This window comes from Cnephaeus nilssonii, assembly GCF_951640355.1.
Source record: "Cnephaeus nilssonii genome assembly, chromosome: 1".
Classification (NCBI taxonomy): Eukaryota; Metazoa; Chordata; class Mammalia; order Chiroptera; family Vespertilionidae; genus Cnephaeus; species Cnephaeus nilssonii.
The window spans coordinates 104,898,095-104,913,397 of record NC_137072.1 but is presented as its reverse complement, the minus strand read 5'-3'; the positions used below and the strand labels follow the sequence as shown (position 1 = coordinate 104,913,397).

General features: G+C 39.4%; 1 protein-coding gene across 1 annotated transcript in view; it reads right to left on the bottom strand.

The window, feature by feature from the left end:
• PPARGC1A (PPARG coactivator 1 alpha) overlaps positions 1-15,303 on the bottom strand; it is a 100,900-nt gene that overhangs the window by 12,739 nt on the left and 72,858 nt on the right. Inside the window, exons 8-10 of the mRNA XM_079768994.1 lie at positions 9,033-9,948; positions 8,347-8,451; positions 8,076-8,196 (exon numbers count right to left, since the gene is read on the bottom strand). Of these exons, the coding sequence (XP_079625120.1) occupies positions 8,076-8,196; positions 8,347-8,451; positions 9,033-9,948 (1,142 nt within the window). The remainder of the gene's footprint in view (positions 1-8,075; positions 8,197-8,346; positions 8,452-9,032; positions 9,949-15,303) is intronic.

The following is a 15,303-nucleotide window of genomic DNA, read 5'->3' as shown; positions in this document are numbered from 1 at the left end:
CCAAACCAAACCTCCCAGTCCCGCCCTCTCCCCAGGAGTAGGTCTTTCTTCAATGTTCTTGGATCAGTGAACACCATCTAGCCAGTTACTCAGGACAAAAACTTGAGTGCCTTCCTTGATTCTTCCCTCATATCCAATCACTCATTAAGTCCTGTTGATTTTTACCTCCTAAATCTCTCTCTAGTCTATCTCCTTTATTATATCTCCCTAAAACAAGCTGCCAGCATCTCCTTCTGGACTAGTATGACAACCTCTTAACCTGAACCCCGTGTCTATGTTTACCTTCCTCTAGTCTATTATTTCACTCAGGCTGAGTAGCCAATTACTGTCTACCACATTCCAGGACTTCTCCTAATGTTTAAAGAAAGTCCTAAATCATTAACAGGACCTGCAGGGCCCATCACAGTCTGGACCTGTCATCATCATGGGCTTTATCTCCCTCATTACATTCTTTCCTTTACTCTATTTTCCAGCCACCTTGAGCATCCATCAGTCCTTAGTATATACTGTGCTGCTTCCTTCCCCAGGGCCTTGGAGCAAGCCGTTCCCCTGCTCCTTGGAACATACATCTTACACTGTCTCTTGCTCCCCTCCACCAACATATACATACTGTCTAGAATTACACTGAACTCAACAATAATTTTCTTTCTGAGACTTGAAATAAGGTCAGGATTTTTTTGGTTGCTCTAATAGGACACTCTATTTATCCCTGATAGTTCTATGCCCAATTGTAATTGAATGAATAACAGTTTATTCACTGATTAATGTCTAGCTCCCCTGCAATGGAAGTTTCATGAAAGCAGAGACCGTATCTGCCATGTTTTAAGGGTACCTGAAATATCGATCTCAATGAATATTTGTTGAAAAATCAACCAATCACCAATCAATTAATAATTTTTAACACTTACTCCATACCTTCCATTACATCAAAGATGCCTAAGTGTGGTCTGTACTTTATGAAGCAAAGACAACAGAGAAAGAAAGCCAGGTTAAAGCTTTATCATAGGATAAACCTTGCCCAGGTAGCTCAGCTGATTAAATTAATTATTTGTTAGTACAGGTTAAAGTGTAAGAAATGTGGAATAGCTACAAGTTGGTAGGACTTTCACTCTTAAAAATCACCTCTGAGAATCAGAGGTGGGGCTTAGCTAAAACAGTCAGCAAAACACAATTCCCCTGACAGTGGCTATTGAGCCTAAGTAACTGACCAGATGATATACAGCAAATAGAGCAGGCTGCCTGATTCACTTCCATGTAGATTGTATGTCTCAATTAAAGGCTGCACCGTGTTGTTCCATAGCAGCCAGCACATCAGGAGGTCAATAAATATAAACGGATGGTGAGGCCCATCCTGGCGCAATGCTGTGCACTTGAGCAAGGGATTCATAACATCACATTCCATTCTATTTATGCATCCAGCTCCATCCAAACAGTTGAATGTGATGGGACCGCTATCTAAACTTCCTGGCGCCTGCTTGCATGGGTGTTCTGAATTTCTTTTTTTAATGAGCCTTTTTAGGAAGGTTACTACTGTATAGAGGAAAAGGAGAGGAGATGCAGAAAGAGAGAGAAGGAAATTGAACCATCACAAGGAAATTGTTCAACTACCATTATGGGAATACACATAGCCTACAGATTCAAGTAAATTCGAAGTTAAAGATAAAATCGACCATATGCACGTCCATATGCAGACATATTGGGACAGTCTCTGAATTGCTTCTTTATACAAAGCTGTAGGCAACAATGATCCCACAAAGGAGATAAACCAGAGGACCTTTTACATCAGCTATGGATACATTCTGCAGGAAAAAGAAGACACAACCTGGATGGGAGGAACAGAAATCCAAAGGCTATCCACAGTCACGTATTATCTACTTGTCTATTATCTCCTTTTATAAAAAACAGGACTGGGACCACATCTTGCTACCTTACAAAGACCAGAGATTAAATACATGTTAAAATAAAATGATTTGAGTGCTTGGTTTTCCCTGTGCTAAAAATGAAACTAAAAAGGCATCAGAAGGTCTAAAAAGCAAAGACAAAAATCTTTCCAAGATTGGCCAAAATGTCTAGCAGAGAACTGATTATTTTTTAACATGTTGCAGTTTTATTAGACTGATGAATAGATTGCATATCTTTAAAAAACCTTAACATTTGCAGCCAATTTTTCAAGACATTAATTTCTAAACAGGAGATGAAAGGAAAAGAAATCAAAATGCTTAATAACATTTCCAACTTCTTAAAGGCTTGGAGGAACTCTAAACCTTTGGCAAAAGCTTTTGAAAAATGATTTTAAGACCAGTTTTCACTATCGAGGAGGATGGAATATTTATCAAATATCTTTTAGCTTCAATTTTCACAAGAGCTAGTTTGCTGATGGGGTGGATAATAAAACTAAAGATTTATGTTGCATTAAAAGGTATGGTAAATCCTCATTATATCAAAACAGGAGAGATAAATAAAGAAAAGTAAAACCTGACTGAATGAACTGACTTTGCATTATCAAAGCCTTTATCAGAAAGTGTATAGAGCCTCCCAGTTAGCTAGAGAAAGCAAACAATGTTTCTCATCAAATAATAAGCTACTCCTGATAAAAGTGATTTGACTACGGATAAAAATAAAATTAGCCCTAGCTGGGTGACTCACCTGGTTGGAGCCTCATCCTGTACTCCAAAAGGTTGTGGGTTTGATTCCCAGTCAGGACACATAGTACATAAGTTTTAGGTTCAGTTCCTGGTTGGGACAAGTACTGGAGGCACTGATTGATATTTTCCTCTCACATCAATGTCTCTCTCTCTCTCTCTCTCTCTCTCTCTCTCTCTCTCTCAAATCAATAAAAACATATCCTTTGGTGAGGATTAAAATATATTTTAAAAATAAAATTAATAAGGAGGCTAACATTTATCGTCTAAAATATATCAAGTACTTTTCATGGGTTATCTCACTAAAATGTTCTGCATTACTAACTAACAACAAGGAACAGCGTCATAGGATTTGGATTTTCAAAACTTTTATTCTACATTTCAAAATTAAAATAAATTTTAAAATCTTCCTCCTTTGCTAAGAAAAATGCATGTCAACTCTGGCAATGAAAGATTTGTGTTTATTGTCACATTAGGTACAACCTGACTTCCTCAAAAATTCCAAGGATACTACAAATGCTATAGATAAGATAGATGAGATGAATGGATAAATTCCATGAATTTCTAGAATCAATGGAATAGTTAGGTCCTCTATCAAAAGGAAAAACCTGAGGGGGTAGCCATAAAAAGATATGGATAGACAGAACAAAATGCCAAAACTCTGACAATATCCAAAAACAAAAGGATTTTTTTCTTTTGCCTTTAATATTGATTCCACGCCAACTAATTCAGTAGCCATTCAATGAGTTTATACTACTAGGGTGCACTCTTAGGGAGAAAACAAAACTACAGTATTCCGTTTTCCAAGTTACCCCCATCCCAGAAGTGCTCAGACATGTTCCTTCTTAGGGTATAAGGTGGGATAAATAGGAATAAACCCAGGTTAGTCTACTTAATAGACAATCTGCAAGTAAGAGCTAAGATGCAAGTAAACCCAGTGACAAATCAGAAAACATGTATATTATAGACTCAGAGTATATATAACTACTTGTGATAAATCTAATTTCTAAATAGTGAGCTTAGAACTCAAAATATATTCACCCACCTTAAATATCTCTTGAAAAGGGCTGGAATAGAATGCTACTTAATTTTCTCCATAAAAAGAGAAACTATGAGAAATTACACATTTCTTTTCATTTGGAAGAAGCTGATCATTATCAGTGATGGTGCACTGTCCCTGGCTGCTGGGCTGCATACTAACCAATGGAGGAGAAGAGAAATGAAATGCCACAGCCACTGCCCAAGCACATCTGGTTTTGGTTTTAAGCACTGAGCCATATCATAATGTCTAGATTTGCCCTTTTAATTAACATCCCATTATCATGTTTTCTGGCAGGAAACTGTACAAATTGCAAATGGAGCTGGACTTAGAAATCCACAAGAAATTAGAGCAGTGACAGTTTAGACAGTAAGTACTAAACTCTGGCTTGCTCAGCTCCAATAAAATTTGAATTGTTTCAAGCCTATGAGACTGAGAAAGGCAGAGGGTAAATTGGTTTCTGAGAGTTTAGATGGGAATTGGAAGAAAGTATCAACTGAACCAATAGCAATATTCAACCACAATGTATGATTCCGGGTTAGTAATTACTAATCAGTAGTCTTCGCTTAACTCTCTGATGTGGTAAACTCAAGTCAATCTGGATAGACTTTTAGAGGCATAGCTATGAAAACTTTACAGACCTCCCAAACCAACTCCTTAAAGAGCTCAAAGCAAAAACAAAATAGAGCACAAAACAAAGGTAACAAAGACGATCTTAATTCTGTAAAATACCTATTACTAAATGACTTTCACATTATTTTTTTCCTTATGGTAACTCTGCTTTGTTGGCCCCTTAATTATATGATTGATCAGAATTAATGTAAAATCCTGCACTACACCCAAAGTATTCCAAACATAATTTGCTACTCATTCATTACTTTAACGGTATCTCAAAAATCTGAAGGGAAATCACCTACCCGACCAACTTGGGTGGACTGTCCTAGTTCTTTAGCTGTTTCATGAATGACTTTTCAAGCTAATCTAGTCCAATGACTCAAAAATCATTGCCTGTATCTCTGTGCCCAAGTACATAAAAATAAACTTTGCAAAATACATTTTAGCATAAGAAAGCAGATCATTTTGAGGAAGGAAATCAATCAGAAAATCTTCCTGTGGGTAAACTCATTAAGTAGTTCCACTATGCCTCCAAGATAGACTTCAAAATCTTTATCACGACTTACAGAACCCGTCAAAGATCTGGCTACCATGGAGCCCTCCAGACTTATTTCTTGCTGCTCTTATACCCAAGTGTTCTAGTTAAACGACTATAAGATTCAATATACCTTGCTTTTTTCCAGAAATTTAGTATGAGTTATAGCCTCTGCCTAGAATAGCAATGTCCAAGAAGAATATATAGTGCAGTTCATATAATTTTAAATTTTCTAAGAGGCACATTTTCAAAGTAAAAAAGAGCCAGAAATTTAATTTTAATGATGTATTTTATTTAGCTCAATATCTAAAAAATATCATTTCAACTTGTAATTGATATAAAAATATTAATGAAGTATCTTACAACCTTTTTTTGTACAGTCTTTAAAATCCAATCACACTTTTAGTGCATTCAAATTTGGAACTAGCTGGATTAGCCACTTAGCTAATGGCTACTATGTTGGACAGCACAGGTATAGCAAACCTTTACCTTCCATCCTTTTGGTTACAGATCAATCTCACCCTTTTCAGGGATGACCTCACTCATTCCCAGGTCTGCATGCCTATCCATATGTCACCATAGTACCTTAGCTGTATCTTCTACAATAGCACTTAACACACCCCATTGCCTCTTTGTTTATATTTATTTCCCAGTAGACTTGAAGCTCCCTGGCTGTAGGGTACCAAGTCTTACCTAAATTTATATCTTCAGCACCAAGCAAATGTTTGTCACCTAAAGAGTCATGAGCTTTCACTATGTTAAACAGAAATAGCATATAGTTATCGAAGTGGGTATTGGTTTAACAGTGAGTCCCAACTCTTTATATTAAGCTCTTACTACCTATAGGTCACTGTGTCAGTAAACAATCTCTAGGTCATAGGTTGTTGCTTAAAAAAAAAGTCAAAATTCTCAAAAATATAAGGTTATTTTATAATTATTTAATATAATCCAAGTTGTCATTTGCACTATAAAAGCCGTCTTACAAAGAAAACTGATAAAAGATTGTCTTAGTCAAATAATTAACTATGAACATTCAACATTTGTGACACAAGGAGAAGGTGGGGTGGTATCTGCTTTCAAGCTGAGGTTGATGACCTCAAGATGCTTTTGGCTCAAGATGCTTATGGACTGTAGATCAATCATGCTACTTGATCTATTTGGAAAGAGTTAAACTAGCAAAAAGGCACCTACCTTCCTTCCTTTCTTTTTTTTAAATTTAAATTCTTTATTGTTTGAAGTATTACATAAGTCTCCTCCCCCCCCCCCCCCCCTATTAACCTCTCCCCGGCCACTCCCACCCCGCAGTACATGCCTTCATCCCCCTGTCTCCATCTGTGTCCATTGGTTATGCTCATATGCATGCATACAAGTCTTTTGGTTGATCTCTTACCTCCTCACCTCCCCCCCACCCACCTTCCCTCATAGGTTGGACAGTCTGTTCAATGCTACCTCCCTTTCTTGACTCTAGTTAAGTATCTTGCACTAAATTATCTTTGGAAGGAATAAAATAAGCACATGTAATTTATCTACATTTATTTATATAGCTTTGGTTATAGCTATGCTGTATTTTGCCCAAATGAGTAAGTATATTATTAAATAATTAATCTATCTCTTTAATGGCATACTTCTAAAAAGAAACATGAAGGCTTTTATAAACTATGAATTTGCAAACACTGAAATAACTATTTTTCTTACAGGCTTATGCAACATGATTCTTTGTATAAAGATTAACTATAATATGCCATATTAAAAGGCTTTGTAAACTACATGGCACTATATAAATGTGAGTTATTATAATTATTGAATAGGCTATTAATTAAAAACAGCAAAATTAGAAATATTGAATTTTTAATTTTCATTAGTCTTCTTAAGTGTTAACTAATGACACTCTGGCAGATCTTAATATCACAGCTCATTTGAAAGTTGAGAAAAAATGAGGAAAAGTGTTGTAATTTTCAAAAGACCCATGATTCAGTCTTAGGTAGATTTAAAGTTAAGTGACAGCAAACACCCTAGACCTTTAGCCTAAGTATTCAATTACATCTCCCTTTTTTCCCCTTGAGTGCCTACGATTAACAAATCTCTCATTTAACCTTTTTCCTCCAGCTAATAACTGTTGGCCAATGCTTGATTTTAACTTCATTAGTCAGTTTTTTTCTGTAGGTTTTTCAAGATTTTATTGATGGTAGTGGGTTTTCTTAAAGGAACCATATCTATCTACCCTTTAAAATTCCATTCCCTAAGTCTTGGTTTCCTTGTATGCAAGATATGTCAAAAGCTGATCTTCATGGAAATGATTCTCAGCAGCTAGCAAGACAGGCAGCAGTTGCAATGAACAAAAGCAGTACCATTTCTAACCTATTAGCCATGGCTCCTGGAGCACCTTGAGACTCTACGGGGGCTTTGGTGGGAAACAGTGCCATAATCAATTAGGAATCTCTGCCATGGACAAGCACTAGACACTGACAACTGGAGTGTCTCATATCTGTCTTCCAAGGTCTAGATTGATAAGCAATGGGTGGGAGGTGGGGTAAAGTCTATCAGTTAGTAAGCAGCTGCTAAAAACATACTGACCCACAGGGAAAAAAATTAATTTAACTTAACCTGGTTCTTTCCAGTAAAGGGTCAGTACGGTCTATATGTCATGTGAATGTAATGCCCTGCCATAAGTGGTGCCAAAATACATAATGGGTTATTGACAAATAGTTCATAAGAAATGTGATGAGTCAACTGCCCAGTTAGGTGTTGACCCAGCACAAGAAAGAAATGATGGCTTTCTTAGCAAATTTTCCTCTACTGCCTCCTTTAAATCTAAGAGACCCAGTCTCTTCATGGACAATATAATCCTCACACCTGCCAAAAAGACAGAACAGTGCTCCCTCCTCATTTTCCACTCAGAGAAAAAAGCAAGAAGAACTCATCCGTTGACCCGATGGAACCAGTGCCTGACTGAATAACTCTCTCCTGCCTCCATTTTTGAACACAGTAATGAGCTTCAAGATGAATGAGATGAATGAGCTATACTGATTTAACATTTGGTTCTCCAATAATCTGTGTGAAGGGAGATTGGGGACTCACTGATGTTTTAATGTCAAGAGGCTGGATATTGCATATTGTAACAAAGCCTTGGCTTTAGTTTATTATTTAATCTAAAAAAAAAAGAAGAAGAAGAAGAGGAAAGGAGAGAAAAGGAAACAAAAGAGAAAACTTCCTTTAAAACGAAAGTTAGCTCCAAGCTGCTTACAATTGCCTTCTGCCTCTGCCTCTCCCTTTGTTTGGCCCTTTCAGACTCGCGCTTCTCATACTCTCTGCGGTATTCTTCCCTCTTCAGCCTTTCGTGCTGATATTCCTCGTAGCTGTCATACCTGAGAAACACAACTTCATCATTAAGTCAACCACCTCCAGTGGCACGAGCAAAATGAATAATAAACTGGGGAGGGGCAGGGTTTAGATAACATCTTGTCATCTAAAGTCCGGGATGAGAGGAGCCCAAGGAAAATGACACGCATCATTACCTGGGCCTACGGCTGTAGGGTGATCTTGAACGTGATCTCGAGCACAGGGGAGAATTTCGGTGTGCACGGTGTCTGCAGTGGCTTGACTCATAGTAGTAGCAAGATCTGGGAGAGAGGAGAAAAACAGAAAGGGCATTTGCAACTGCCACTTAACCCCCGTTGATCAGCACGACTGAACATGCCCAGGAACGCTGTATTACATAAACTGGCTTTTTCTTCCTAGAAACTAGTGAGATTTCCCAGTGACAGTTTCTGATCATCTAGTCAGCTCAGAGGTCTGGGAGTGATGTGTTCTCTCCAGCATCTCTTATTGATGTTAACGCCGAGCGCCAGTCTGGTACACTGTCAGCTTTATCTTGCATGGATCTCAACTATCCTTGCACAGGGCAGCTCTCCAGGTAATGGAAAAAGTTAGATGAGCAAGTTTCTTACAAATTGCTCTCTCTGATCTGACTGGCTCAAGGCACTGTGCTCAAGGCTGACAGATTTAAGAGAAGATGAGGAGCGATGTATGTGTAACAACAATCTCATTAGTTCAGTGACACCCGAATGCAGTGGTGAGGAGCTGGCCTGCTTGTGGGTTTAAATGTTTTTGGTTTTGGTGGGTTGTGGTGTTTTTTTGTTTGTTTGTTTGTTTTACTTCCTGAGAATGCCTTATGCTCTGGGTGGGTTTTGACAAGATTTACCTTGAAGAGGATCTACTGCCTGGGGACCTTGATCTTGACCTGGAATATGGTGATCGGGAACATGACCTATGTCGAGAAAAGGACCTTGAACGAGAGCGCATCCTTTGGGGTCTTTGAGAAAATAAGGATTTGGGTGGTGAAACGGAATCTCTACATGGAGAGTTAAAGGAAGAGCAGGAAGGGGACACGTCGAACAATGAATAGGACTGCGTGCCGTCCCAAGGGTAGTTCAGTTTATCACTTTCATCTTCGCTGTCATCAAACAGGCCATCCATGGCTAGTCCTGAATTTATAAACATAGGTAGTTTGGAGAATTGTTCGTTACTGAAATCACTGTCCCTCAGTTCACTGGTCTTGTCTGCTTCGTCGTCGAAAACAGCTTGACTGGGATGACCGAAGTGCTTGTTGAGCTCGGCGCGGATCTCCTGGTCCTGGAGCTGTTTCCTGGTGCTACAAGGAGAGACCTGCTTGCTCCCCTGCAGAGTCTCTCTCATGCAGCAAGTGTCTGAATCCGTGGAGGAACAAATCTGCCCCTGCCCACTGGAGGAAGCATCTTTGTATTCTAGTTGTCTAGAGTCTTGGAGCTCCTGTGATATATTGATGAGTATTTCTGTTTTGGAATTGATTGACTGACAGTAGTCATGGTCACCAAACAGCCGTAGACTGGGCCGCTTAGCCTTCCTTTCCTCGTGTCCACCGGTGAGCACTGAGGCCTTGCTGAGTTGCGCATACAACTCAGACTGCTCAGGCCCTTTCTTGATGGAGTTGTTGCCTTGGGTATCAGGACACTCGCTGTACCGGGGCTTCTTCGATGGCGGAGGTACCACAGTCTTACAAGAGGACTTCAGCTTTGGAGAAGCCCTAAAAGGGTTGTCTTGGTTGGCTTTATGAGGAGGAGTTGTGGGTGGAGTTAGGCCTAAGGCAAAAAAAATAAAATAAAATAAAAAATGGTGGGGAGAGAAAGAGAGAAGAGACAATGTTCTTAAATGCCAGGATACATTTTCCTAACTTTACTGAGATTTCAGACAATGGTTAAAACTGGGTGAAAAAGAAGGAAATTAAATTCCTGACAACACCTGCTAAAATGACTCTCTCCCCCCTAAGCTCCTGTCTCCAAGAAAAGATGGATCAACTGTGCCAGGCAGCTGTGCGAGTCATGATATTGTGTATTTCAAACACCAATGCTAACAGACCTGCTTTCCAGGAAGCATTAATGCATCCCTCCCGGCCTCCAGGCACCAGGCACCACCAAAGGTCAGATTTTCAAGGGCATCGCATCCTCTGCGTTATGGAAAATGCACGCATCGGGGCTCAGGAGAATCATGGAACAGCTTTGATAGCTTTTGTATGCAAAGAATGCTGCCAAGGATGCAAGTGGCTCAGGATTTTTGTTAAATCAAGGAAATCTACCGGTGAAGCCAAAGAATTTGGAAACTTAAGAAAAAAAAAATAGATGATGGCAAATGCGGGAATGACATAGGCAACGTGGAGGTAAGTTCAGTAAAATACAACATATGAATGCAGGGAACTAGACAACTCTACAACTCGATGGCAACAATTCTTTGTCGCCACAGTTCATTAACTTAGTAAACCGTGGCTAATGTAGGTATAATACATTCTTGTAAGCATAACTAATACATTCTGTCTAAAATATGGTTCTGCAGCAGAAACCAAAGTGAACAGTAACATGAATTATTGCAGTGACAGGGGACCATTTTATTAGAGCTCAACATTAGGGCAGGTTATGAGGCTGAAGGACTGAAAGGAATCCAAGCTTTAGCAACTAACTAATTTAAATTTTTTTAAATAAAGGAAAAGGGGGAAACCCCATCAGTTGTTTGTTGCCTTTTGTGATTTTCTACAGAAGGGCAGGAAATTCCATCAGCAGTCCCTGTGGGAGAGTCCATGAAGTATAGTTGCCTCACGAAGCGTCCCCCCCTGAGTAGGTGATGCTCATCCCCTTAGACTGAGAAAGGGTAATTGCAATACAGCTTCTGAGTCCAAGGAACTTTGAAAAAGGGAAGACTGGAGTTCAAATGACTTCATGCTTTGGAGGGAACATTTTAGTTTACAATACACTTTCTATTTAGAAGAATGGGTGAATGCTATTCAGCAAAAAAGAACTTCAAGTATGCTAACAAGCCTGGGGTTAGACTTAAGGCAACTGCATATTTCAAGGAAAGGCAGAGAAATTCTACCTTACTGGAAAAAAAAGTGTGTGTGTGTGTGTGTGTGTGTGTGTGTGTGTGTGTATTTATATAGAGAGAACCAAGTAGGTCACAGAAAGCCACGTGACATTTTGGTATGAACAGAAAGACGCTGCCTCTCTCTCGTACTTTACAATAAAGAGATGGAAGAAATTGACATTTTACCTAAAATGAAATTGTTTCTGCCACTCTTTGGCAATTTTATTATGCATAGCTAATTCTGCCTTATGTGGGAAGAAAGGGGACAAAAATGCAAAGTGGTTTCACTTTGGAAATCCATCCCAGAAAAGTTCAGAAAGACCAGGAAATACAAACACACAGAGGAGAGAAATATCTGAGTCTCATAAAAGCCTCCCTTTATTAACAGTCCCTCTGCCAACCCCTCTTTGCTTATAGATAATAAGGAGGTGACATATTATTGAATGAATCACCCAGGTTACTGAGACACACTCTCCTTTCTTCCCTTTTTCATGGACAAATATGTCTTTTACTCAATTTTAGAAATTCCTATGTGGTCAATCTTTTCTTTTCTCTCTCTTTTTTTTCTTTTTTTTTATCGTTTCTTTACCTTCTGCACTGCCCATTCACACATACTGATTTCTACCATGTGCTACCTTCAATTACCATGGCAACAAATTTAAAGATACTAATACCCAGCAAAGAAATGACAAGTTCTCAAATATTTCTCATAGAAGGCTAAAATGCACAAAGAAATAATGCTGGATAATCTATCTTTGCTGAGTAAATAACAGGCAAATATTCCAAATGTCATAGCCCTTGAATTGGGGGAAATGACATTCAACATTCTAAAATTCTAACTCTATAAATCTTTTCATGACACCTCAGATTAAGGTAATTTTTACTTTTCCAATAAGTTACTGCCAGGATCAACCACTTGATACTTATCAGAGATAGCTGTATAGTCTTGCTTGTCTTTTTTGAATGTGAATTATATCTTGTCTCTTCAAATAGAGTATAAACTCTTAAGAGGATGTCTTATTTTTGCAAAAAACTTGGGCTTATTTTTGCAAAAAGTTGTATTCTTTTTTTTGGTTTTTATTTTTCTAGATCCTCCTTCACTGGTGAACCCCACATTTCAGTGGCCCAAGGATCACTTGGGAAGCTGGTTAAACATTTATAATGAGCTGGTTCACAGACCACATATGGAGAGCCACTGTCCTACAGAGCCCATGAGGCGCACTGCCGCCTACTCAGGTCCATGTATTTTGACAGACATTCTAGGCTTATGAAAAGAAACCCTAAACTTCAGAAACACCAAATTAGGCCACTATTAAAGAGAGACTAGTTCTAAAAATAACTCAGCTATCTAGGGATTTTAAATATAGAAATCCTTTTTAGTCTTGAACATGTGAAACCCTTGTCCTAGTACCTAAGCTCATTACCACTTAAATAAGTGACTCTCAAGTTGCTCTTGGGAGTGGCAATACCTTGATTGTAGAGTCTTTGAGTTAAAAACAGAGGCTTTCGCCTCCTTCACGTACAGGGCAGCCTCTGGCAACTGAAGGGACAGTCGCTGAACTCCTACTGTTTGTTGGATGCTACCCACACCAGCCGCTGGTGTTTCAGAGACAACGCCCCAGTTCTTTGTAATAAAGAGACAAAATTAAAATGTGTCTTTAAAATTTGAAGTAAGTGTATGTTTTTACATATGTGCTTAAAATGTATAAAAACTCCCTGAGTTAACCAAATAGACTCTGGGAGTGAAACTATCAGGGCTGTAAATTTCTATGGGCACTACTTGTTAAAACCAATAATTTCTTGCTTAGTGGATGGAAGTTACTTTAGGATTAGTGAGTAGGTGGGTAGGGGAAAATATTTTAGGTAATTCCTTACATTTTAATACATATTTTTATTGATTTCAGAGAGGAAGGGAGAGGGAGAGAGAGATAGAAACATCAGTGATGAGAGAGAATCATCGATTGGCTGCCTCCTGCATGCCCCACACTGGGAATTGAGGCCACAACCAGGTCAGGGACCCTGACCAGGAATCAAACTGTGACCTCTTGGTTCCTAGGTTGACGCTCAACCACTGAGCCCAGCTGGACAGGCAGATAATTCCTTAAACTTTTTACTGTTTACTGAAGCATCTTTAATCAGGGAGTGCCTTCAAGCAAGACTGAGAAATCTTAAGACTCACAAGACCTCCAACCACCAGTGCCTAATTGAAAATCTATTTCCAGAGACAGTTGAAACCCAAAGCAAAACAACAATGTAAGAAGCACTTTTTTTTTTCTTTCCACATAGTGTCAAACTTTTAAGAGCGGCTGATGGGACAGGGGACCCCTTGCTGCACCCAAACTAATTGGATTTCTCTCACCCCATCTCCTGTACCCAGATTTTTTCCCCTGTGGTAGGAGGGCAGTCAATACCAATTCCTTTATGCCACTACCTTTGCTCATCTTCCCACTAATCGCCGGACCCTCCATTTCATCCCACCAGCCTAAACCAACAGTCTAATGCCTCCCATAACCTCCAGATTATTTCCCGTGTGTTGATTTCCTGGGGAATGTGTACACTTTGGTGTTGACAGTACAAGGTATATTCCGTGCTCTCTCTTGAACTTAGCAGGTTTCGACAGATTTATGGGAGGACAGATGGCCATTACAGGCTGAAGGCTGACAAGAGGCAGTTCAGAGCATTGTTAACACACTTGCACAAACTCTCAGCAGTGCAGCTCTGTGCAGAATGTAATTCAGCCTATAGCTTTTTTATTGCTGCCTATTTTCTTTTGTCAAAAGAGCCTGCTGTGCAGAGCAACAAATGGCTGCTATTACCCAGAATGTAATGGGTGTCAGACAAATCACGTAACACAAACAATCAAGAGTATGTAGGTCATATTTCAACAGAGCACAACCTTAGCAATATTTATGATTACTGCATTGAAATGTGCTCTATAATAAACAAGTACCTCTACATCACTCACACTTACGCACTTCTGCACAGCAGATCCGGGAGAAGTGGCGCACACTCTACAGTCATCTTTTTAAACAGCCCTTTGATTTAAAAAAAAAAAAAAAAAGTGGAAGGCAAGTTTTGTTTTGTTTTGTTTTTCATTATGTGCCATAAAACGATTTTCTTGGAGGAGTTCTCTTTTGGGTTTCTTTGTTTAATTGAATGACTCTGGTAAATGGCGAGTCCTCTGCTCTGTTTTCTGTGCTCCACTATCCACCCAATGACTGCAGCGGGATCTTTATTGCAATAGTTTACAGCATTTTACAGAATCTCCTGCTAAATCTGGGACTTGCTTTGGAGTGTATTTGACAGTGAGATTTTTCTTCTGTCGCACGCCAATTCAGATGTTGCTTAAGGAAAAACAACGGGAAGATGAGTATCTGTATGTTTAAAAACTCACCAAAAAAGGAGGACCGGGCCAAGAGAAGTGCGTGACTTGTCCTATTCACATACTTTGGGCCTCGAGAACTTGGAGGAGGTGTCAAGAGGACATAGGGAAGGCTGATGCTCAGTATGAGCTGTTACTGCTACACGAATTGTTAGAATATTTCTTAATCTAAACTCTTCTAATGCCCTCTGCCCACCCCCAGGATTCCTGGGAGCTCCATGAGAGCAGCAACCAAAGTGTTAACAGTAGACACAGAGGTACCCCCCGCCCCTCACCGCACCCTGCTCTGGCCCAGAGTGCCTCTGCCCCGATTACTTTTCTAAGTATTTCCTATATCACCCCTGATTGCAGGGGAACAAACCGGCCTTGCAGCAAAGCTTCAGAACATTCCTGTGGCATGTGACTAGTTCCCCAACTGTTGCTCAGGGAAGATGAAGATCTTATCATTGACCCTGTGCACTCTCCCATAGAGCAGGGGCAGGAATGGGAGCCGGGTGAGAATGAAAAAGACCCGGCTTTCCAGGTGTCTGCCACCAAAGCCTCCCAAGCTAATAAGGGAAAGGAAATTGCTTTGTGATTCTTGTTTAAAGAAACATGATAATACCATTTCCAGAAAGAAAACAGAACAAAGAAATTATCTTTCCCAATGTTGGGTCAAGATGAATGAGATTAAACAGAGAAAATGAATGCTATGTTTGAAATA